Below are 24,996 nucleotides of genomic sequence, written 5' to 3' on the forward strand. Positions count from 1 at the left end.
AACAGCATTTGGAAGATTCCTGTAAGAGCCAAGCTTCTCCAAACTGGGGGGAGGAAATGCCCAGTGAGGCCAAGCCACCAGGTAGAGTTCTGCTTATTTTCCTTGGGGATCATCCCAAGCCTGGCATGGGAGTGATATCATACAAAGAAAATACAGGTAGCTCCAATCACCTTCTTTTTTTTTTTAATTTAACTTAATTTTATTTAAATTCAATTAATTAACATATGGTGTATTATTAGCTTCTTAAATGCGGAGCAGTAGGGAAGGCCCAGGGTGGAGGAAGGGAGACCCACATCACCACATTACCTGGTGCGTGGTCTTGGGTATGTCCCTTCAGTGCTCAGTCACCAGAACTGCCCATCAAAAAGTAGCTGAAAGTAACTGAGTAAATGACTCTACCGAGGGTATTCTTTTTTTTTTTTTAATTAAATTTATTTATTTTCAGCATAACAATATTCATTATTTTTTCACCACACCCAGTGCTCCATGCAGTCCATGCCCTCTATAATACCCACCACCTGGTACCCCAACCTCCCACACTCCCCCGCCACTTCAAACCCCTCAGATTGTTTTTCAGAGTCTATTGTCTCTCATGATTCACCTCCCCCTTCCAATTTCCCCCAACTCCCTTCTCCTCTCTAACTCCCCATGTCCTCCATGCTATTTGTTATGCTCCACAAATAAGTGAAACCATAGGATAATTGACTCTCTCTGCTTGACTTATTTCACTCAGCATAAACTCTTCCAGTCCTGTCCATGTTGCTACAAAAGTTGGGTATTCATCCTTTCTGATGGAGGCATAATACTCCATAGTATATATGGACCACATCTTCCTTATCCATTCGTCCGTTGAAGGGCATCTTGGTTCTTTCCATAGTTTGTCGACCATGGCCATTGCTGCTATAAACATTGGGGTACAGATGGCCCTTCTTTTCACTACATCTGTATCTTTGGAGTAAATACCCAGGAGTGCAATTGCAGGGTCATAGGGAAGTTCTATTTTTAATTTCTTGAGGAATCTCCACACTGTTCTCCAAAGAGGCTGCACCAACCTGCATTCCCACCAACAGTGTAAGAGGGTTCCCCTTTCTCCACATCCCCTCCAACATATGTTGTTTCCTGTCTTGTAAATTTTGGCCATTCTAACTGGTGTAAGGTGATATCTCAATGTGGTTTTAATTTGAATCTCCCTGAGGGCTAGTGATGATGAACATTTTTTCATGTGTCTGGGAGCCATTTGTATGTCTTCATTGGAGAAGTCTCTGTTCATATCTTCTGCCCATTTTTTTTTTATATGATTGCCTGTTTTGTGTGTGTTGAATTTGAGGAGTTCATTATAGATCCTGGATATCAACCTTGAAAAACAAAAATAAAACTGGGGGCATCACGTTACCTGATTTCAAGCTTTATTACAAAGCTGTGGTCACCAAGACAGCATGGTACTGGCATAAAAATGCACAAATAGACCAGTGGAACAGAGTAGAGAGGCCAGATATGGACCCTCAACTCTATGGGCAAATAATCTTCGACAAAGCAGGAAAAAATATACAGTGGAAAAAAGACAGTCTCTTCAATAAATGGTGCTGGGAAAACTGGGCAGCTATATGTAGAAGAATGAAACTCGACCATTCTCTTACACCGTACACAAAGATAAACTCAAAATGATAAAAGACCTCAATGTGAGACAGGAATCCATCAGAATCCTAGAGGAGAACATAGGCAGTAATCTCTTCGATATCAGCCACAGCAAATTCTTTCAAGATATGTCTCCAAAGGCAAAGGAAACAAAAGCGAAAATAAACTTTCGGGACTTCATCAAAATCAAAAGCTTCTGCACAGCAAAAGAAACAGTCAAAAAAAACAAAGAGGCAACCCATGGAATGGAAGAAGATATTTGCAAATGACAGTACAGACAAAAGGTTGATATCCAGGATCTCCCGAGGGTATTCCTAAAGGAACAGTAGGCAAATGTAGTTTGGGTTAAGTTTTAGTTGGTAATATATGTATATATATACATATGGAACTCTGGAGAGAGAGTACAGAGAAAGCCTGAGCCAAGTATTTTCAGAAAAAGAAGAAAGAGGTGAAAGTATGCCACAGTATGGGCCTATGAAAAGATATATGTAAAGAGTTTGAAAAAAGGCGTGTGGGCTAAAGAATGACCCCTCCAGAGATGTCCACACCTAATCTCTAAAACCTGTGACTAGGTTCCTTTACATGATAAAGGGGATCCTGTGGAGGTGATCAAATTAAGGATCTTGAGGTGGGGATATTACCCCTATTAAATGAATGGGCTGATGTAATCACATGGATCCTTATTAGAGGGGTCAGAAGGAGAGGAGAGAAGATGCTGTGCAGCTGCCTTTGAAGATAGAGGCTCAAGCCCCATTCCTGATATTCTGTGCCTTGTAGTAGTTTCTTTTATGGCCATGACAGCTACCATTGAGCTAAGTGCATAGTAGAAACTCATTAAATACTTTTGGCAATGATTAATTTAATGCAATTTCTTAAATCTTTTCTAATGGCATGGAGAAATTAGCTGATTTTCTTGTGTGATTTGTCCCTTCTGAAAGAAGTGTTCACCCAACAGAATTTGAATAGTGCAGAGTTTTGCATTTTCCTGGGCTCTGGTTTTGTTCATATTGCCATATGTACAATAAGTAACACAGGATCCTGCCCAGAGACCAGAGCCCCTGGACCTGAGATCGGTAGGAGGGAAGAGTGGAAGGTGACATGAGGCTGTGAGATCCTCTCTGACTGGGGTGTTGGAGGAAAGATGTGGTATCTTAGTGCTTCTCCTCAGTTTTCCCACTAAGTAGATGCCAGTCATTCCCCTTAGAGTGTTTTCACAACAGTTTCTGCCAAATATGTACATAGATAATATTCTCTTTTGACAAACAAAGAAGAAGAATGGGAAATTTTAAAATCAGAAATGTCCTAGACCAGGTAAAAATAAATTATCTTCATAAGGTTAAATAAATAATTATATATATATGTATATATATACATATATATGTATCTAGCATTCAAGGTTAGAATGACTTCCCATTGTTTTGTTGTGCTTGGTGTCTCTCAAAAGCGGATGAATTTTGGATTTGTACTGGTCATTAAAGGAAATCGATATTCATACCTTTACAGAATTAATTGTGGAAGTACAGAAATGAGCAAATCAGAGTCCCTAAGTTTATATACCAGACAGATGGACTTCTATGCATTCCAGAGGCTATTTCCATAGCCTCAAAAAAAATTTTCAATGCAGTTGCTTTGCCTAGTACATAGTAGTACATAGTGAGAGAAGGTATATTACTGTCACAGCTTTTCATATCTTCCTTTATAAGAAAAGTATACAACCTCACACTTTGCCATCTGACTTAACCTGTCTTCAATGACAGCACTCTACATCCCACCACATTAACTCTGAGCTTGGTCATGTGCCTCACCTTAACCCATAGGAAATCCATGGAGTTCCTGCTCCAGCCAAAAGCAGAATAAGCATCATACATTTCCACCAGACCCTCTTCTTGGCCTGTGCCACAAATCAACAGCCTGTGTCAGCTAGGGATTGCTCCTTTAGCCTGAATCTCATGTCTGAGAAGACATGCAGAGACTCGCCGTCCACTGTGAGGAAAAACCTTGAAGTCAATCCACAGAGTCATAGCAAGAGATAAATGTCGTTTTTGTAACGTATTGAAATTTGGTGTCATTTGCTATGGCAGCAAAAGCTGATTAATGCACTCAATAACATTTTAGAAACAGAAAAAGAAACAACAGTATTTGAAAAGGAAGCTGAATGGAAACAGCATTTTTGCTTAGCTACTCAACTGTCATAGATCCAGACCCCTCTTTAGAAACATTCTAAGCAAAAAAAGCCAGCTGGCCTCAGGCTCCACATATAGTATAAATGGGGTAGCATGTTGTTAAGTTATACGGTAGGTGACCACAAGATACTTGAAGTGGGTTCGATCAATCCAGCATTTCACAAAGACTAACTGGGAAGATTAGTAATCTAAAGTCAGGAACCCTACTTTTGAGGTCGACAGTATCTCTGAGTTGATTTGTCAGGGACCAGCATTGTGTAACTTAAGACACACACAGCGCTAGACTGATCAAAAACATCTTCCTTACTGCTTTGCCATGGTCCCAACATGTCAGCAATGATACACTGCCCAAGAAGTATAAATCAAAATGTGACTGATTTAGAAGCTGTACCATGTGAGACACTGCTGATCACTGAAGAAATTGAAGATGTTTAGTCTGGAGAGGCTAAAAGTCCCAAGAGATATGTTAGTTGTCTTCGAAACCCTGAAGAAGTTTCCTGTAAGCAGATTAACCCTAATCTGTATAGATACAGAGAGCAAAACTGGGGACGACAGGAGAAAGCTACCCGGACACAGATGTCAATTCCATTTACTAGGATGTTCTGTTAGGGCAGACCCTGGGATCAGACACCCAGCATACCATTACAGTGACTGACAGGCAAGTGTATCCACAGTCAGGGTGCAAACAGAGAGCCATATCTGGTAAGCTTGGAAGGAACAGAAGAGCAACAGAAAAGAGGACCTCAGCAGAAGTTCCACCATCAGAGACTCTGGCTGCAGTAAGGGATGGGGATAAAGGTCAGAAGTGGAGCATGTTTTCAGGGACAGAGTGATGACTGTAGGTGAACACATCATGTCCTAGCCACCTCATGGTGTGTGTGTATCTTTCAGAGAAAAGTCAAGGGCATAAAAGAATGAGAAGAGATGTAACACCCAAAGGCCCAAGCAAATCTGCTAGGAAGCCCATTTTGATAGTGAAACATAGGAAAGGAGAAAACCATTCTTTACAAGCATGAGAAAGAGAAGCACAAATCCTTGGTGGGAAGGTCAGCAGCCAGAGGAAACCCAAGGGAGTTTCGGTAGAGAAAAGCTCTGGGTGAGGTCTGGGCCGCAGGCCAAAAGTCCTCCGAAAACTCCCTAGGGAGGTGAAAGCAGTGGGAGGGGGTGTCAGCAGTAGGGGACAGAAAGACCTGGTCAGGGAGCAGGGTGATGCCAGCTAGGGCTCTCAGGCCCTCACACTGTGCGAGGCACTGTGCTAAAATCTTCACACTCGTGAACTCCTCTGCTCCTTGCCACAGCCGATGAGCTAGTACCATTATTATCCCATTTTACAAATGGCAAAACTGAAGCACAGAAAGGCTCCATGCAAAACCACTTAGCTAGTAAGGGCAGAGCTAGCACTCGAACCCAGAGAACCCAGAGAACTCAACTCCTGAATTATGTTCTTAACTAGGAGCCAGAAGCTCAGCCCAGAGGAGAAGTAGGAGGCTATTGGGGAGGAGGGTTAGCTCCAGATCCCAGGATACAGGAGTGGGGCAGGCCTCAGAGGGCTCCTCCAGATCCTCCAGGTGGGGCTCATCAAACCAGGCACCTTTTAGTTGAACAGTAATCTCGTTTTGCCAAGGGACACTGATTAAAAGAATTTTGCAGCAATCCTGACCCCCCACGTCAGGGTGGGGTGAAGGGGCTGCTTCCATCAGCCCATGTTCCCTGCTGCTCCAGATGTTCCAGCAAAGGCTGGATAGCTATTCTCAGGGGATGTCACAGAGGGATTTTTGTAATCCCTTGGTGTATTTACAAAATCAAGCCAGAACGATGTTTGGCTGTTGACTGTTTTGTTAGCCTTCATTTCCTTCCTCTCCTCACTTCCAAAGTCAGGCTCCAACCTAATTCGATAATCCTACCTATTCAGTGAACTTCTTTTTTTGAAGATTTTATTAATTTATTTGACACAGAGAGAGACAGATCACAAGTAGGCAGAGAGGCAGGCAGAGAAAGGGGGGAAAGCAGGCTCCCCGCTGAGCAGAGAGCCCAATGTGGGGCCCAATCCCAGGACCCTGAGATCATGACCTGAGCCAAAGGCAGAGGCTTAACCCACTGAGCCACTCAGGTGCCCCATTCAGTGAACTTCTAAGCCATGATTATTTTCATCCCAACACAAACCTGCTTTTACCATCATTAGACTTGGGACTCCGCTGAACTCTCAAGCACACCAGCAAACACCACAATGATGACTCTCCCCTCCCAGAGGCCCTGTAAGCCTTTCTTAGTTATCGCTGTGAAGTATTTTGAGAAACCTGAATAAAAGTGCTAGAGAAAGCACAACACACATTTGTTGCTCATCTTGGAAAGACAACAGCGGAGAGCTTCCAAAACTATCCTTGATTAACATAATCTAAGAGTAATGAATATGGAAATTGTCAATAGTCACTTAGAAGCATGTTTTCTCGTACATTTTGTTCTCTCCAGTAAATTTCCAACCGAGAAAGAAAATGCCCCAAGTCCCTGTTTGCATCAATAAAGCGAACACTCAGAGGAATTACACAGAGGAAAGAGAGCCCAGGAAGGAACGCTCACTACCCCCAACCTGTGTTCCCGTTGCTTCTCTGTGTTTTCACCATGCTTATGATTACCTATCAAATAAAAGCGGTCACCTCCCTAACAAGCCTGGTTCATTTCTCAGTGTCCATGCGACAGTTTCTGAGGAAGGCTGCTCAGACAAGTATCCCAGAGGGTGTCTCCAGACCAACAGCATCCGTAGTCACTACTTGCAGGAGACCGCTGCCAAGAGGCCCGGCTACCTGCCCGAACAGAGAAACAGGAGGTACCTGTCTGACTTGTGGCCCCATGTGGGAAATGACAATGTATTAGGGTTCTCCAGAGAAACAGAACTAGGACATCTACAGATACATATGAAAATCTGGATTTATTACAGGAACTGGTTCCCATGTTACAGAGGCCGAGAAGTCCCATAGTCTGCTGTCGTCAAGCTGGAGACCCAGAAAAGCGTAATTAAATCTGAGTCTGAAGACCCAAGAATCAGGGTGGAGGGGCCAATCATATAAACCCCACTCTGCATCCAAAAGCTCAAGGACCAGGAGCACCAATGCACGAGAATCGAAACTGAGTGTCAGCTCCTGCAAAGACAGTGAGCTCACCCTTCCTCTGCCTATCTGTTCTAGTCTGGCCCTCAGGGGATCGAGAGATGCCCACCTACATGAGGAAGGAGGACCTTCTTTCCTTGGTTTACAGAGTCAAAGGCTGATCTCCTCCAGAAACCCTCTCACAGATACATCCAGAAATGTTTCACCAGCTATCTGGGCATCCCGTAGCACATAAAATCAGTCATCACAGGAAATACCTGGTTTTCCACACCCACCACTTTAGTCTTCCCTTGTGGCATGTGGACCCAACTGGGCCTTGCTAGAACCAACCAGGGGAGCCTTACAGAATGCCCATCTCCAGACCACACCTCAGGCCGGCTGAACGAATTTCTGGGGTGGGAGCCAGGCAGCAGTGTTTCTAGAAGAACCCTGGGCAATTCTAGACTTCAGGGAACCACTGCAAAGGGATCAGGAGATCAGAAAACTCTGTAACGACCCTTCAGAAAGCCAACATTAAGTCTTCTGCCCTGCCCGGACATGGGCCCACTCTCCTCATTTCTGACACAGGTGACCCGTGAGGCTGTACCTGGCCTCCAGATGGTTGTCCCCATCCCCCCATGTCCCTTGTCCTTGTGCACAGGCTGCTGTGTAACTGCTCTGGTGATGGTTCTCCGTTGGCTGGTCTGTCTCCTCAGAGGCCAGGCCATTCCTCATGCACCTTTTTACTCCATCTTGGAACTAACTTATCATTAGCACATGATTCTTCGGTTAACCTCACAGACACTAAGAGGAGACTTTTTTTTTTTTTTAATTTTTATTTATTGTGTTACGTAAGTCACCATGAAATGCATCATTAGTTTTTGATGTAGTGTTCCAAAATTCATTGCTTATGTACCACACCCAGTGCTCCTTGCAATACATGCCCTCCTTAATACCCACCACCAGGCTCATCCAACCCCCCACCCCCCCCCCCCTCCTGAAAATCCTCAGTTTGTTTCTCAGAGTCCACAGTCTCTTAAGGTTTGTCTCCCCCTCCAACTTCTCCTCTCCATCTCCCAATGTCCTCTGTGTTACTCCTTATGCTCCACAAATAAGTGAAACCATATGATACTTGACTCTATCTGCTTGACTTATTTCACTCAGCATAATCTCCTCCAGTCCCGTCCATGTTGATACAAAAGTTGGGTATTCATCCTTTCTGATGGAGGTATAATACTCCACTGTGTATATGGACCACATCTTCTTTATCCATTCGTCTGTTGAAGGGCATCTTGGCTCTTTCCGCAGTTTGGCTATTGTGGACATTGCAGCTATGAACATTGGGTACATATGGCCCTTCTTTTCACTACAGGAGCCTTTTAAAACGTAAATCATATCATGTCACTCACTTGAATAAAACCTCCAGCACTTCTCGCTGTGCTCAGAGTGACGCAAGCCCTGTCTTAGCTCCGAAGCCCTCTGCAGGCTGACGCTGTAACTCAGGTGAGAGGGCCAGGAGGAAGGACATGAGCTCTCAAGCAGGTGTCCCAGGGCCAAGGGCTGGCACTATGGGCTCCTCGACTCCGGAGTTGTTACTGGACCTCTCCCGGCCTCCCCTCTAAAGGCAGATTTGTCATGAGGATTAAATTAGCTGGCACACGTAAAGCTCTGACAAGACACTGGAGTCCTCCTCCTCACCACGCCCCAGCTTCATTCAGTCCCAGGAACGGGTCACACCCGCTCTCGCATTGGGACCACGGCACAGTACCGCTCTCTCCTGACAGCTGGCACGACTGACTCCCCGTCATTCAGGGGCCTATGCCAATCCATGGCCTCATAGACCCTCTCTCACCCCTTCACAACTGCGGTTAGCTTGTGAGGGCCGCTATAACCAAGCACCCCAAACTGCGCATCTGAAAACCGGATATGTATTGTCTCCCTGTTCCGGAGACTGGAAGTCTGCGATGACGGTGCAGCAGGGTGACAAAAGGTGTGCTCCGCGGCGCTCTCCCAGCCTCTGGGGGTTTGCTGGCAGCCCTTGGTGTTCCTTGGCCTTTAGATGCATCAGCCTGGCCTCTGCTTTCATCTTCACACCTCATTCTGTGTCCAAATGTCCTCTTTTCACAAGGACACCTGTCAGAGTAAGTGCCCACCCTATTCCAGAAGACCTCATTTTAACTAATTACATCTGTAACAACTATTTCCAAATGAGGGCACATTCTGAGACCCTGGGGGTTAAGACTTCAACATACGAATTTGGGGGGTACACAATTCAACATCTGATTTGCCCGTCATGTCTCCCTAGAATGATCAGATTTTATTTATCATCCTGCATATTGTGTTATATTCTTTCCTCTCTGAACAGCACTGTTTACGTTGTCTGATTTTTCTGCGGTAAACATCGTATGGCTTTATAATAAGAAAAACAATAAAACATAAGCTTCTTAAAATATTTTATTTATTTATTTGACAGAGAGAGGGAAAGAGCATAAGCAGGGGGAGTAGCAGGAGCAGGGAGAGGGAGAAGCAGACTCCCTGCTGAGCTGAGACACCCCTGCCACAACATGAGGCTTGATCCCAGGACCCTGGGATCATGACCTGAGCCAAAAGCAGATGCTTAACTAAGTCACCCAGGCACCCCTAAAAAATAACCTTTTCGGGAAAAAACAAAAACATACCTAGTCCTTGCCTTGTGATTTAGGTGTTCATCACCTCGCATTCTAGATTGAAAGCTCCATGCGAGCAAGAACCGTGTCTTTGTACCCCAAATCTAAGACCACGCCTGGCACATAACAGATACTTGGTATATGCTGGCTGAGTCAAAATTAAATAGATATATACATTATTTCTCACAAGAGCTCAAGCAAAACAATTGTTCTTACAGACTCTCTGGTATATATATGATACATTTTCTGACAAATCTCAAAATCTTAGAAAGGAAGGAAGGAAGGAAGGGAAGAAGGAAAGAAGGAAGAAAGAAGGAAAGATGGAAGCGAGGGAAGGAGAAGAAAAGGAAAGGAAAGAAGAGAGAAAAGAGACTGCGGACACTCTAGACTGCTAACTCTGCCATATACAATGGCACTATCCACATGTACTGATATTTGAGGTGTTGTTAAGAATTAAAACACAGCATGAAACAACACTATCAAAATTAGGAAGAAATCAAACCAGTAGGTCCATTGCCCAACCCCTGTAAACCAAACTGCCTCATGTTGTCTGATTATTCTAATTAGGTTGTGTTTGTAAAGCCTTTAAAAGCAGACAAATGTTACATTAGGCATTAGGAAGTATTAATTAATAATATTGGTAGATTACATGGGCTGGTACTTCTTGTAAATGTGAATGTCCTAGGCTGGTCAGCACCATAGTTGGAATTAATGTTCAGCTGTACCTGAGCAGGTCTTTATAGAACTGTATAAAACTTCTGGCTTCCAAAGAAAGTAGCTTCATATCATCTCGGCATTCTCTAACTTGTCAAAACTTGGGAAATCATCTAATATAATAGTTCTCAGCTCTGTGAAGACCAGCACCTCTTTTCTGTAATAAAGGCTTTGTTAGACCACCCCCTTTTAATACCCTGAAGCAGAATGCATGAATCTACCTGTATAGAACATACTTGAGTATGGAAAGACTCAGGCGGGCACCCAGGGAGCTGTCAGATGCTTTCACTGTATACAGAGTCACTGTCCGTGTGCTGCTTCCAAAGGGCAGGCAGGCAGTCACAGGTGTGCTGCATGGGAGATCCATGTGTGGTGTTGAGAGGGGGCCTTGAGTTCCTGAAGCAGTGAAGAATTCCTTTTTGATTCCAAACCAAAGAATTTACAATCATCCTTCCATTTACTCTATAGTTGGATTCCTGGAAAAGTCAATGTATATTAAAACCATCCCTGAAAACCCCATGTGTTTATACATAAAACTATTAGCATTTGGGTTCAAATTATCATGAGCAGAATTTTTACCTACAAGAATGTCTGCGAGATCATGGAAAACTGGATGACACCTTCCCACCCAGTTAGCATCTCTGGGGCTCACCCACCAAAGCCAAGAACACGTCCTCTTCTTCAATCTTTGAGAGCAAAAAAAAGGCTCAAGACACTTTTTATTTTATTTGAGAGCAAAGTTCCAAAACAACACTATGGGGTGGGATTGTCCCCCTTAGAAGTCACAAATCTAATTTTACATCTTTGTATTTTAAAAATGAGGATGTTTCTTCCCCCAAAGAATATGTCCAAAAATCATAGACCAGGTCTACCAAGGAGAAGCAGCAAGGTAAGTCTTGGCAGAGCCAGGCCAGGTGAGCATTTTCCATGTGCCAGGCCTTGTCTTAGGCTCTTTTTAGATACTAATCTAATCTTCACATCAACACTAGGTGGAAGGTTTTCTTAACCCCATTATACAGTTGAAACTGAAGCACAGGGAAGGAGGGTGACTTCCCCAAGGTCCCTCAGCAGTAAGTGGCAGAGCCCTGACTCAGACCATCTTCTTCAGAATGACTCAGGGACAGAGTGCAAATGACAGACTGTTATTTAGGACCTGAGGTAACACACAGGAGAATACAACCCTCCCGCACTGTGAGTACACAAGACAGACCTATTTAAACGGTTCAGTATATCGACCTCCAACCATGTCTCCAAGTGATCGTTTGTCCCTGCTTAGTCTCATCTTCTTCTTTCCTGTGTTTTTCCTGCAGACATTCATGCCCAGGAGAAGGCTGCTTTGGGTTCCTCTGGACCTTTCCTAAAAAGGAGATCCCTACTCACTAGATGAGTTCCAGAAGCACCCACTAAGGTTCCCACAGACCCTCTTTCGTCAGTTGACCTTCACCGAAACCCTATCACGCAGGATGAGTGGCTTCCTTGCCTCCCTGGACCCCCGGCGGGTGCAGTGGGGAGCCGCCTGGTATGCCATGCACTCCAGGATCTTGCGCACCAAACCAGTGGAGTCCATGCTGGAGGGAACTGGGGCCACCACAGCCCATGGCACCAAGCTAGCTCAGGTGCTCACCACCATGGACCTCATCTCACTTGGCGTTGGCAGTTGCGTGGGCACGGGGATGTACGTGGTGTCTGGTCTGGTGGCTAAGGAAATGGCAGGACCCGGTGTCATTGTGTCCTTCATCATTGCAGCCGTTGCATCCATATTATCAGGTAAGTGTCTCAGTACAGTGGAAGGCCTGTGGAAAGTGCACTGGCCAGTCTGTTACTTCTCATCCCACTCCTCTAGAATATTCAGTGCTGAGAAGTATGAAGTGTCAGCAAAGGGGTCATCAGGCTCCTTTCTTGCCTTCACTGCCAGAGAGCTCAAGATTCAACTGTAGTAGCTTCTTTTTTCTTCGGTTTTTTGTTACAGATAATTATTCTGGTGTCTGACCACCTCCTAACTTCTCATTCCCTGTAATGTCTTAATGGCTCCGTTTTTATCATAACTCTCTCTTTCAATGGAAGATAGGTCAATCCCTTTGTGGAGAGGTGGATATAGCTGGATTATAAATAATACATAAAGGCTAGGCAGGGTAGCAAAATGACAAGTCCTAAATCTGATATGATTGGGATTTGATGAGCCAAAAACTGGCATGGTGACCCCCAAGCAGGAGGAAACCAAGCTAGGAAATATAAAGCCATCGTGAGAATCACAAAGCACCATCTGCCACAATCACTTCAACAGATTGTTTTCTACAGGGGTAGTTCAGCCATAGCTGCCTCTCTCCTTGGGAAAGAATCATAAAACTCATTTTTTACATAAGGCACCGGGACTTATATATTGATAATTTGTGAAAAGGCTCCTCTATTTTCCTTTTCCTCTTCCCTCCTTTTTTCTTGATCTGTGATCTACAGTATCTTCCCAGGAATAGGTCAATAGATAATAATTTGAAAAAGAAGGACAAAGAACACATCCTGCTTCTTGAGAGTTGTAAATGCAAAAGCATTTCGCTGGGGTTTTGGTGGCAGATCGTGTAGGTCAGCTCCTAGGCAGGGAACATCATGGCCTCGTCCGTTTCCTCAGCAGCAAGAAAATATATCAGGATTCCTGTATACAAAAGCACACCATCACAAGGGAAGTTCTACATGAATATTGTCTGTCTAGACTAGCCTTCATCCATAGGGGATGCACAGCCCAGGAACACACAACCAGAAAGTTTATATCATTTTAACTTAATGAGGGAAGTAATTCCAAACTGATTTTATTTATCTCTTGTCAAGGCTTACTTCCCTATTGGTTGTACAAGTATCCGTTTTCCTGAAGTCATCTCTAAGACGCATGAATAGCCTAATAGTTGAGGTTCCTTCAGAACCTATGTTTCTTATAGATGAAAATAAATTATTCACATGGATGAATTCTGAGGATACTTCAAAAGCTATTAACCCAATGGCAATCGTTTTCAAGCTTATTGGCAAAGAAACTATTTGGAGGAAAGTGCCAGATTCTTACTATAAATTTATAGATCTAGAAGTATTAGCATATAGAACAAATTAATGATAGTAGGACAAAAAGCAGACATATAACCAGGGGTCCCACCAAAGGCATAGGCCAGACAGCTGAGTCCTGGCCAGTTAATGCAGATTGCTCACTCTCCTCTAGGTCCCTTCTGTTATGACCCTATCTCCCATTCCACAATGAGTCCTACAAATAAGTCACCCACATTTTATCCTTTGTAGTGTTACATTATATTTAGAAACAAGAACAAGGCTCAGTTGCATTCCGGAAGGCTGGCCCCTGCCGAGATGCTTGTGGCACTACATAGCTCAGAATTTGTCCTACATGGAGGACAAAAGACTGACCCAGCCAGTGCTGTGCTGGGACCAGCTTGTGCCAGCTGCCAAGAGCCATAACTGTGCACACCTCTCCCCAATTTTCCATTGTTACCCTGAAATTGACTATAGTAGGAGTATTTACACCACAAAAATTGGCAAGTGCTCCCAACAGAATCTGGTGTGTTGCCTGGTTTCAGAGAATCCATGGTTGAGAATTTGCCAGCACACCACTGGCCCAGCTCTACTGAAGGTCTTGGAACTGCCCAGTAGCTGCTGCCTTCACCACCGCACCAGACACCAAAACAAAACCCTACCTCTTTCCAAATCAAGGACCCCCCCCTGCCTTTCAACATGTGGCTGTATCCATACATTTCTCTACACTAACTGAGGCCAGCCAGAATTCTCCAATAGCTCCCAGGCAGAACCCGGGCCAAAATAATTTGTGAAAAATTTGTGCATATTTATAACACGTGCCTCCAACCAGGCCTCTCATTCCGTAATCCCTTGTCACTAAACTGAGGGAAGTCCCCCTCTGCTATCTTCTTTCCACTCCTGTATCATCATCGCTATATTTCATCTCCCCTGACCAAACTTCCCATCACTTCTCCATATCACAATATTCAAACTCCCCTCTACCTTCAGACTTTTAAATACATGCTCCTTTCTCCTTCTGGCCTTACCAAAACCTGGCCCAACCATGAGGACACCATTGAAAATACTGAGAAAGTGCACTAGAACAGTAGACATGAAGCCAAAAAGCAGGATGTTGAAATTGAGATTTCAGAAGTGGTATAGTAGTCAGCAAAGTTAAGCTTAGACTTGGGGGGCGCCTGGGTGGCTCAGTGGGTTAAAGCCTGTGCCTTCCGCTCAGGTCATGATCTCAGGGTCCTGGGATCGAGCCCTGCATCAGGCTCTCTGCTCAGTGGGGAGCCAGCTTCTCCCTCTCTCTCTGCCTGCCTCTCTGCCTACTTGTGATCTCTGTCGGTCAAATAAATAAAATCTTAAAAAAAAAGAAAAAGAGATTATACTTGGATACGGGCTGGGCCACTGGCTGGCTGTGAGACCTTGAGCAAGTTCCATAATTTCTCTAAGCCTCAGTTTCTCCACCTTGAAAATGGTCATAATGATATCTCCTTCACAGAGTTGCGGTAAAGATTAGAGATGCCTGGGAGTGTTGTGGCAATGCCTGGCACATAGTGCTACATAAGCAGTTGTTATTATTGTGTGTCAAATCCTGTATTTGGAGCTTGTTGTACACTATCACATTTAATACTCATAACATCTCTGCACCACACCTGGGTGGTGGGTTGAGCATCAAACTCTTGATTTTGGCTCAGGTCATGATCTCAGGTTCACGGGATCAAGCCCTGAATCACATTAGTCTTCACACTCAGTAAGGAGTCTGCTTGAGTCTTTCTCCCTCTCCCTCTGCCCCTCCCACAGGTCCGCTCTCTCTCTTTCTAAAATAAATAAATCTTTAAATTAAAAAAATTCATAATATCTCTTCAAGGTGGGTTTTATTATCTTCAGTTTCACATATAAGAAAACTTAAATTTAAATACCAGAACCTAGATTCAAATTTGTTATACCAACAACATCTTTCGATGTTGGCTATGAATTTAAATCACTTGGGGAATTTTTTTTTTCCTAAAGAATCGTTTGAGGGAGAGAAGTCAGCTTTACTGATATAATTACATACAATAAAATGTATCCTTTTAAACATACAACTTTATGAGCTTGACCGACACAATTACATAACTGCCACCATAATCAAGATATAGACGAGTTCCATCATCCCCAAATAATTCCTTCTTGTTATCTCTTTGCAATTCTCCTCTCTTCCACCCCCACCCCTGGCAACCATTAACCTGTTTTCTGTCCCTATACTTTTGCCTTTTCCAGAATGTTATACACATAGAATTATTCAGTATATACTCTTTTAATTTTATTTCTTTCACTTAGTATGATGCATCTAACGTTCATTCATATTGTATATATCATTGGGTTATTTCATTATATTTTTTAGTAGGATCCCTCTGCATGGATATACTACAGTACATTTATCCACTTACTAGTTGAACTGAGTTGGTTCCAGTCTGAGATCATTATAAATAAAACCATTACAAGTATTTATATACAGGTTTTTATGTGAACACAAGTTGTCAGTTCTCTTGAGCAATACCTAGGAGTGGAATTATCAGATTGTGTGGTAAGTGTAGGTTTAACTTTATAATAAACTGCTAAACTCTTTTCCAAAGTGACTGTATTATTTTTCATTCCCACCAGCTCTACCTGAGAATTCTAGTTGTTCTGCTCCTTGCTAACACTCAGAATTGTCAGGTGTTGCTTTTTCTTGCTGCTTTGTTTGTTTGCATTTTAAAAGGTGTATAATGATATTTCAATGTGGTTTTCATTTGCATTTCCCTAGTTGCTAATATTTTGAATAACTTTTTATGTGTTTATTTGCCATCCATCTTTTTTGGTGAAGTGTTCAAATCTTTTGCCCATTCTTTAACTGGGTTCTTCATTTTCTTATTATTAACTTTTAAGATTTCCTTATATATTCTGGATACAATTCCTTTATTACATATGTGATTTTGTAAATATTTTCTCCCGCTTTCTGACTAATCTTTTAGTTTTCTATTAATTCCTGTATATTTCCTTTTTAAAATGCTAATGCCCAGGCCCTACCCCAGATTCTAGCCCTGGGGTGAAACCCGGGGAATGGTCTCTTTTTAAGAGCCTCAGAGGATTTCAATGTGCAGCCAGGGTTAAGAACTACTCTGTCATTGGCACCAAAACTTAACTCCTGCTTCAGCTATGACCTACAAAAAGAGAAAGCATATGTTAGAATATAAATTATTTGGCTAGCAGATTCTTAAGAGATTTTCTTGGTCCTATGGCATCATCTCCTGCGTCCTGCGAACTAGCTTATACCATGAAACAAATCTAAGACAGAGAGCCACTTCCTCTATAATTTGACAAGAGCCAAAGTTACAGGAACCTCCCAAGCTCCTCCTACTAATCAACATCATTACTGCCCACAGCCCTATTGCAGGTGGAGGGAAACTTATCAGAGGAAGCAGCTTGTGGTGCAACATTTACCCTCGGTCCATAAGGTCTTATCTACTCTTTAATAGTTCAGCAGGTCACAACCAGACCCCATGCTCATACCAAACATTAAAAACTCTTTGAATACACCAGATTAAATAAACGAGATAGGGGAAATTGTTTTTCTTCCTGGTTCCCACCTACAACCATATTGAGAGACCGAGGGACGAAAGCGGGATGGCTTCCAGAGGTTCTCTAATTCTGTTGACTCAGGATGAAACACAGAGCAAAGCCACCATGCCGGTGACATCTGGCCACTCAAAGCCCTACGAGCCTCCTACAACTTGAGTAAGGTTGCCTGCTTTGATTCTTTTTCTGAAGCTTATTTCCAGTTCTCTTTTAAGATTATCAAATTTGAACCTTAAATAGAATGTAGTTCTGAATGACTCCTAAGCTCATGCACATCCTACAATAACCCTTTAGTCCTGAATCTCAGATTGTTTTAGGAGGGATGAAGTGACAGTGTGCTTACAGGGCATCAGTCCCCAGTCTGATCCACAAAACCAGTGAGTTTCATCATTACTCATAAGAAATAGTTGACAAAAATCTAAGACGATGTGGTTCAGTAAAACTGTATTGTGTGCCCACCACCTACCAGTTCTGAGGCACTCCCAAAAACAAATAAATTTTTTCTACTCTAAAGGACCCATTGCTTATGGATGAAGATGAACACCCAATCTGATGGGTAAGTATGACAACTGTAGTAGCATTAATAGTAATAACAACAGCAGCAACTAACATTTACTGAGCACTTACTATGTACTGAGAGTCCTAAGTGTTCAACACATTAGGACTTATTTAACCCTCATATCAACTCTATGTGATAAGTGGTGTCATTGTCCTCACATTACACATGAGAAAATGGAGGCTCGTAAAAAGTTTGGTAAGTTGCTTAAGGCACCTGATTAAGAGGTGACAGAGCAAGGAATGGAGTGAAAGCAGACTGATTCCAGAGCCCACAAAATCACTTTGCTCATCTGCCACTGTATTAGCAGATTAGGGTCAGATCAATCACATACAACAGAAAAGCAAAAATGAGAAACAATATCACTTCTTTCCTGTGTAGAAAGAATCTGGAAGGAGGCTGCTATTGTGGCTCTGCAGTCATGGGGACTCAGACCCTTCCATCTTTGTGTTCTACCATAAAGGATGCTCGGCTTCCCTCCTTAAGGTGACTTCAAGATCCCAGAAGGCTGCTGGAGCTCCAGTCAGTGTATCCGAGTTCCAGAAGACAGGAAGGAGAACAGGTTGAGGCAGGTCTTTTCCCATATTTCTGTGTTCTTTTTAAGAAACTTTTTCATAAGTCCTTCTCTGTAACTTACATTGGCTGAAACTGGAACACTTGGCCACAGCAGGGGAGGGTAGGAAGTGTAGTCTTCTGACTGCATATATTGTCAACTCCAGTATTAGAGGAGCTCTGCTGAGGGGAAAGAAAGGAACTGTCTGTCACTCCCACATCTAGAGTGGATGCCCAACTTTTAAGCCCTCCAGCCTGCTGAGATCAAGTTGTCCTAAAATGTTTAAGTAGAATTGTCCCTGATTCCCTGTAATGTAGAATTGGAAAATCTAGAGTCCCCTTCAATATCTCAATAGGGAGTTGTGAAACTTACTTTTTCCTAGTTGTGCCAACTCTGAGTCTCTGTTCCCATGGAGTCTCTGTCTCTATCTCTCTACAATTTCATCCCTGCCATTCTCCACAGACTATTGTCCCCTAACTAAAATGGCCCATCAGGATCATTCATTAAACAAAGTGGGTTCTTGGAGGAGAGACTTGGGGGCCAAGCAGGAAGGCCTGCCCCTCAGGATAGACCAAGAGATCATTCTGTCAGTGGAGAAGTTCAGTGACACAGCCAGAACCATGCTGTAGTAACACCGTGGGGAGAGAGTAGAGGTGGAGACATTGGTTATGCACGTATTGTACAGAACAGGCGAGAGATCACGAGCAAGAGTGGAAGGAAGCTTAGGATGGAGAGGGTGTGGGCATGGGTGGACGAGGGAGGGTGTGGCAGAGGGATAAATGCTCTCTCTAGCTGAGAAGACAGAACCAATGAAAGTATTTTTGAAATAATGTCATTAGAATAACAGACTTACAACACAGCTCTGGTGACAGAAAGTGAAAGTAGAAGCAGGAAAGGGGACACCACAGAACGCCACAATAAACAAATCTACGTGTCCAAAACACCACAGGGGAGCTCCCACATAACAGCTCCTTCCCATCCTCACCAACACAGTGGAGGGAAGAGTGATTTTATTTCTTTCCTCAACTGAGGAGGCAGACAGTCAGCGGTTCAAGTAACTTCCTGAGGGGCAGGCTGATAGTGGCAGGGTCAAGAACTCTCACCTCAGAATGCAGGTTTCCAAAGCTCATGCTCTTCCGTTTCAGCAAGCTGCCTCTGGGATCCTTGAACCCAAGCATCTAAAAGGCAATTCAGGCCATCAGGCTGAGTAGCATTTTTCTTGGCATTCTTAGTTTATGGTTTGTCACTAGAATTTCTAATCTGTGCTTCCTGCCTTCTTCATTTGCTATTTGGCATCTTCTAATCCATCATCAGGTGAGACCATGGGAACCGAATCTCTGGGGAGGTGGTGAGGGGAGCAGTGCTCCATCAGGCAGATGCCTTTCCCACAGGCAGAGCTCCCCAGCTTCCTCCCTAGCTGGGTCTTCACAAAGCCTAAGTAGAATCTGCCCATTGCAGTATTCATCTCACATTGGATTCTCATGACCAAAGAAGATTTCTAAAGATTCTAAGTCTATTTAGATAATTTGCTAAGTTCCCTTGTTTTGTTTTTTGCAGAACAGACCATTCTCCCCTCCTCAAAGTGACTAGAGCGATGAACACAGGACAGTTGGCCCTTTTGCATGGCTAGTCATTCTCAGGGATCAAGGATCACACATTCATTCCACAAGCTTGCGTCTCATTGTTCACCCAAACATATCGGAGCTCTGCTCTGAACCACACTGGCTGTGGGAGAGGCAGGAACACTGAAAGGGTAGAGAGGAAGTGCAAAGACAAACAGATGCGTGCCAGTGTTCAAGCCTCTAGAAAAATAGCTCTCCAAAATACTGTCCAAACTCATAGCTCTATGTCGTAATATTGATAATGATAGCAACTACCCTCAACATTTATAAAGTCTCTAAGGTATAATTTAATAAGCACTTGGTAAATGTAAGTCATTATTACTGGTATTGTTTTTATTATTATTAATCCAATACTGTGCTCCAGGCACCATGCACTTAATGCTTTCAGTCTCCCTACTGGGTGACTATTAGTGTCCACATTTTATTAATCATAACAGCTAAACCCCTGGGACTTCTGACATGTCTGGCACTAGCTGCACACAGCAGTGTAACTCTTCCACCAAATCCTGAAAACTGACATTGTATATTTATTTTGCAGATGACAAAACTGAGTAACCCTCAGAGAGGTAAGGTGACTTGCCCAGTTCCTTAAGGTAGTCAGTGGCCAAGGTTGAATCTAACTTTGATTCTGCTGGCTCCAGAGGCTGTAACCCCCAAGCTGCCTCATGCAGACCTGTGCCCCCAAATTTAAGAGCTCACCAAAGGGAATCAGGCATATCAAGAAGCCCTTCCCTCTCACTGGGGTTTCAAAAGATCTTGTAGCCCACCTTATTCTATTGATGAGTTGAGCGGTTTTCTAGATCATAACTTTTATAACCCAGGTCATGAAAGTGCATTCTAAGCTCAGTGTTTTCCTGCCACCTGTCAGCAGTGAGAAGGGTGTTGTTAAGTTCCTGTAAGCCTTCTACACAGAGCTGGATTGACAGCCCTGTAGGAAGGATGTCAATTACCAGTTCAGAGAAGGTGAGCTCACTTTAATGAAACTTTACAAGTCTCTTAAATTGATGATTCTGAAATGAGCTTTTCTCCAACAAACCAAGGGGAACCTGGGCTCCTTTCACATCTTCTACGGCACCTGGGAGAGTGGACAGCGCATGTCAAGAGCAGCTAGTGTGTTGTGGGAGAGACTGACCCCCTGCTTAGGGCTCAGCATCAGGGCGGATGTGCTGCAGAACGCAGGAAAGAACCCTGCGACATCCGTACAAAGAAACCATACAGGCACACGTGAAATCATCTTGAGCACTAATGGGGACCACAGGGCCTGAAACAGAAGTCAGGACACCCGAGCCCCCATTCCAGCTCTGTTCTTTGGCAGCTCAGGACATTTAGGCAAGTCCCTCACCTCTTGAATTCACTTTCCTTCTCCACAAAATGAACAGTTCAGATTCAATTGCCTATAGGAGAGTAAAAAAAGAACCCAGGGAGGAGAAAGATTTGTATAGACACATCCAGTGTCTCAACACACACACACACACACACACACACACACACACACACGCACTTTCCAATCCCAGGTAGCACCAAGGTGCCAGTTGGGGTCAGCCTCCAGAATGGATCCAGCGCACTTCAAGCCTTGCTCTGCCATTTACTACTTGTGTGACTTGGGAAATGTACTTAACCTAGACCCTCCCAAACGAGTTTGCCAAAAGTTATAGCTGTGCCATGATACTGATCCCTCACTCGGCCCTCGGCACAGCTGGAAGGTGGCAGAGGCCCTAGGCTTCACCGCTGCCTCATCCTGTGCATACTGACCTCTTCATCAGAGCCATCCCAAGGTGACCATTCTCTGGGTGTGTGCTGTGAGGTGGGAAAGATCGGGAAGTCCCAATAGCCTGTCTAGGTCTTGGATTTGTCAACTGTAACTGGAAATAATAACAGCTTTGCATCAGAAGCATCTCGTGAAGAGTGCATATGAAATGTGCTTAGGATAGCCAGTGTGCGTGACAAATGCTCAGTACCTTTTGCTCATGTTCTTATCACCACTCCCACACTATTTGCCGGCTCTCCAACCTAACAAGGCTCCATGTGTTCTTAATGCAAATGAGCATCCGTGTTTCAGATTCTGACGCCCCTCCGTGCATGCCTAGCAAAAGACCCAGCAGGCCTGCCTCCTATCCACACTTTTGCCAGATGAACTTTGTACAAAGAGCATTTTTTGGATCCTAAGGTATTTTCCCAAGAGGAATTCTCATCTCTACCAGGACAGCACAGTTCAAGACGATTGTGCTTCAAAACATGCAAGGAGGCGATGACTCAGAAAACAAGTAAATGAATACATATAGCTACAAATTGTGGTTAAGAGCTGTAAGGAAGTTAAACAGGCCCCCACGACGAAGTACACCTTCGGAGGAAGAGATATTTAAGCAGCCTCAACTCTGTGCACTGAAAAAGGTGCTTGAAATGAGTGAGGCATGACCACCATGAGATAAAAGAGGAGTGACACCAAGCATCGGCCCTCGCCCTAGGGGGGTCTGGTACGAAGCCGACTCAGTGCGCGGCGGCTCAGGAGATTTGCACATGCCCAGCGTCCGCTCTGTACACCAGTGCCCATCTTCACTTTGCCCTTCCTGCATATTAGCCCCGTCTGGGAAGAAGCTGAGATGGCACCCCTCTTTCATGGAGGGTGGCTCAGATCTCTAGGAATGTCCTCCACAGGGAACATATCCAGGCCCATGAGAGATCCGCTGTGTCTCACACTCCCAGACATCTGCAGGGAAGGCAGCCCCTCCCAGGGGAACCCGGACCCCCCTGCGCATCAGATGGGTTGAGGAGTCACACGAGGGCTGGGGCATGCTGTCCTGGCACTCTGCTTTAACCCCAACCACAAAATCCTCAGGGCAGGAAGGAATGGCTTCGTCCCTTCACAGAAAATTCTTATGTCTGCCCTTGCTGGCACCCTTTTCATCAGCTTCAGACATGGGGGCACTGCCTACTCCTGGAGTGTGGTGAGCTGAAAAATATCTGGGTGCTTGAGAATCGCCAGCTGGCACGTTAGTCCTGTTCTGTCCTCTCTGCACAAAGCCTTTCTAGCTCAGTTGTCAGAATCCTCGAACAAGGGCTGGAGGCCTCCTGCAGAAAGGCTGAGCAAGTCAATGGGAAATTTCTCTCCACCCTCACAGTCTCTAACTGGACCTGGAAAAGAGAACATATGCTTCCAGATTAAATATTTAGAACCTAAGAAGGAACTTTCCCGGGTTCTGATTTAGAAGTGAATTGGGCACACAGAGGGCTTGGTCTAGACTTCAGATGATTTCTGATATCCCTGCCAAGGCTGAGCCTCTAAAACCGTCTGCCAACAATTCTTGTTTCAACCCCTTTGATCCCACCCACAAGGCAGAGGGTTCTGCATGAACAGTCAGGAGGCTACTGCTAAGAAAGTCTGTGCGGTTCCCTTTCCTCTTCTGTAATGATCGCCACGGCTCCCACTGGAGGAGGGTCCACTGCATGACAGAACAGTGCATGTGTTCCTTTACAGACCGTAACAAAGCCCTAGCAGGGATCACCGTTGCCGCTTTCCAGATGGGGAAAGTAACACTCAGTGAATTGGATGCCTTACTCAAGGCCACAGTTAGTACTAATTATAGTTGTCATTTAGTAAACACTTGCTCTGTGCCAAGCACCGGGCAAAGGGATCTGCATGCAGTATCTCATTTAGTTGTCACAAGCACTCTCCAGACCTCTCTCCAGAGACTGGGCGGTTTCTATGACACTCACTGCTTCTCCTAAAGCAGAGACGGGCTGCTGATGGTGGCCTCAGCATTTGCGAACAGCTGACCAGAGCATGAGATGAAAAACCATGTACAATGTGCCTAGCACAGGTAGATGAAAAAAAAAAAAAAAAAAAAAAGGTGCTTTTCTCTTTTGTAACATCTTTTTCCCTCCAAGACTGCCTCTGACGTTGACCTAAGGTCACCGACATAAAAATGTTAGGAGCAGAGAAAAGGGCAACCCCAGCCCACCTGCCGCCACAGCAATGAAGAGGGACCAATCCAGGTCAAATGGGTTCCAGGAACAGCTAACCCTGTGGGTCATTTAGTTGAAAGCAACAGCATGAGCATTATTTTCATCATCATTTGATAAAGCAACAAAATAAACTAGTGTACACTAATGATATTAAAGATAGCATGACCAAATGATACAATATTCTAATTCATCATGCTGTAGAAATTGTACCTCCAATGAGCTCTAAAATATTTTCACGGAAGGAGATATAGAGAAGAAAATCAACAGATAGTCTGGTCACATTTAATCAGTAAATTACTAAACTTCCTTGACCTGCCTCAGGGGTCACTTCTCTGACTATGAGAACAGCTTCCTTCCTTCCCATGTACGTGTTGATACATCAGTGCTCTGGTTTGGGGCCCCTGCAAACCCTCTGTTCCCTACCCAACTTAATTGAAGCCCTGTCAGGTTCTGTAAAGAACAGTGTCACACACACACCATGATTGTTGATGCTGCCCTTCCCCTAAATACAGGCTCTTCCTGTCCACCTAGGGCCTGCTTTGACAGAAAAATTACAAGTGTCTTCTTAGACGCAAAGAAAGAGGCGTTGCCAGACAAATTGCTTTTCTTCCAGACACATTTGTTAAAATTGCCTGGGCTTCCCTGGCAGGTGACAGAGTGAGCAAGGTTAGTAAAGTAAGGTAGATGAGACAGAAGCAGAGAAGGGAGAGGGAGAGAGAGCCTGATGAATTCCTCCCGGGGAAAAAAATAGACAATTTTCTCCGCTAATCAAGAGTGTTGGGAAGAGGAACCGGGTGCAAGATGGCAAGCTCCCACATGCCAGGGGGCTGAAGAGAGGTTTCTGAGAACCCAGCAACCTGCTTCTCAAGGGGAACAGCAGTGACGGGGGATACTTCACTGCTTACCATCTGGAATTCGGTGTCACAAACAAAACAAATGTTTCCAAGAGAATTCACACTCTATTTCTCTCTGAGGTCCTGTGATTTCTCCTTACAGCCCACTCCCAATCCGCATTTAAGCAGTGCTACCAACCACCGCAGTATAGAAAACGTGTCTTAGCCCTGCTGTGAATTTATAAACAGAACAAAGATGTTTTAAGAAAACTAACAAAATGAGAAGGAAATGAGTAACAACCATCATGTTAAATGCTGTTTGGTGAAGACAGGTTTGGGCCTAATTGGTGGGGTGCACTGGTTCAGTCCAATGGCTGATTCCATCCTGTGTCTGGGAGATGGCAGCTAACTGGTATTCAGAAGTAACTGACTTCATGACTGAGAACACTGATAGATAATGTGTTCAAAGTAACTGCTCAGACCTGCTATCTGTGACCTTTGGCCAGTCACCCAAGACAGCCCGATTGACCCTCTGAGCAACACTACCAATGTTACAGATCCCAGACGTCTAAATAA

General features: G+C 44.2%; 1 protein-coding gene across 2 annotated transcripts in view; it reads left to right on the top strand.

Moving 5' to 3' along the window:
• SLC7A14 (solute carrier family 7 member 14) overlaps window positions 1–24,996 on the top strand; it is a 116,043-nt gene that overhangs the window by 48,383 nt on the left and 42,664 nt on the right. For both annotated transcript variants that reach the window (XM_059391561.1, XM_059391560.1), the window contains exon 2: window positions 11,592–12,048. In XM_059391561.1, the coding sequence (XP_059247544.1) occupies window positions 11,745–12,048 (304 nt within the window). In that variant the 5' untranslated portion in view covers window positions 11,592–11,744. The remainder of the gene's footprint in view (window positions 1–11,591; window positions 12,049–24,996) is intronic.

This window comes from Mustela nigripes, chromosome 2 (genome assembly GCF_022355385.1).
Source record: "Mustela nigripes isolate SB6536 chromosome 2, MUSNIG.SB6536, whole genome shotgun sequence".
In the NCBI taxonomy this organism is placed as follows: Eukaryota; Metazoa; Chordata; class Mammalia; order Carnivora; family Mustelidae; genus Mustela; species Mustela nigripes.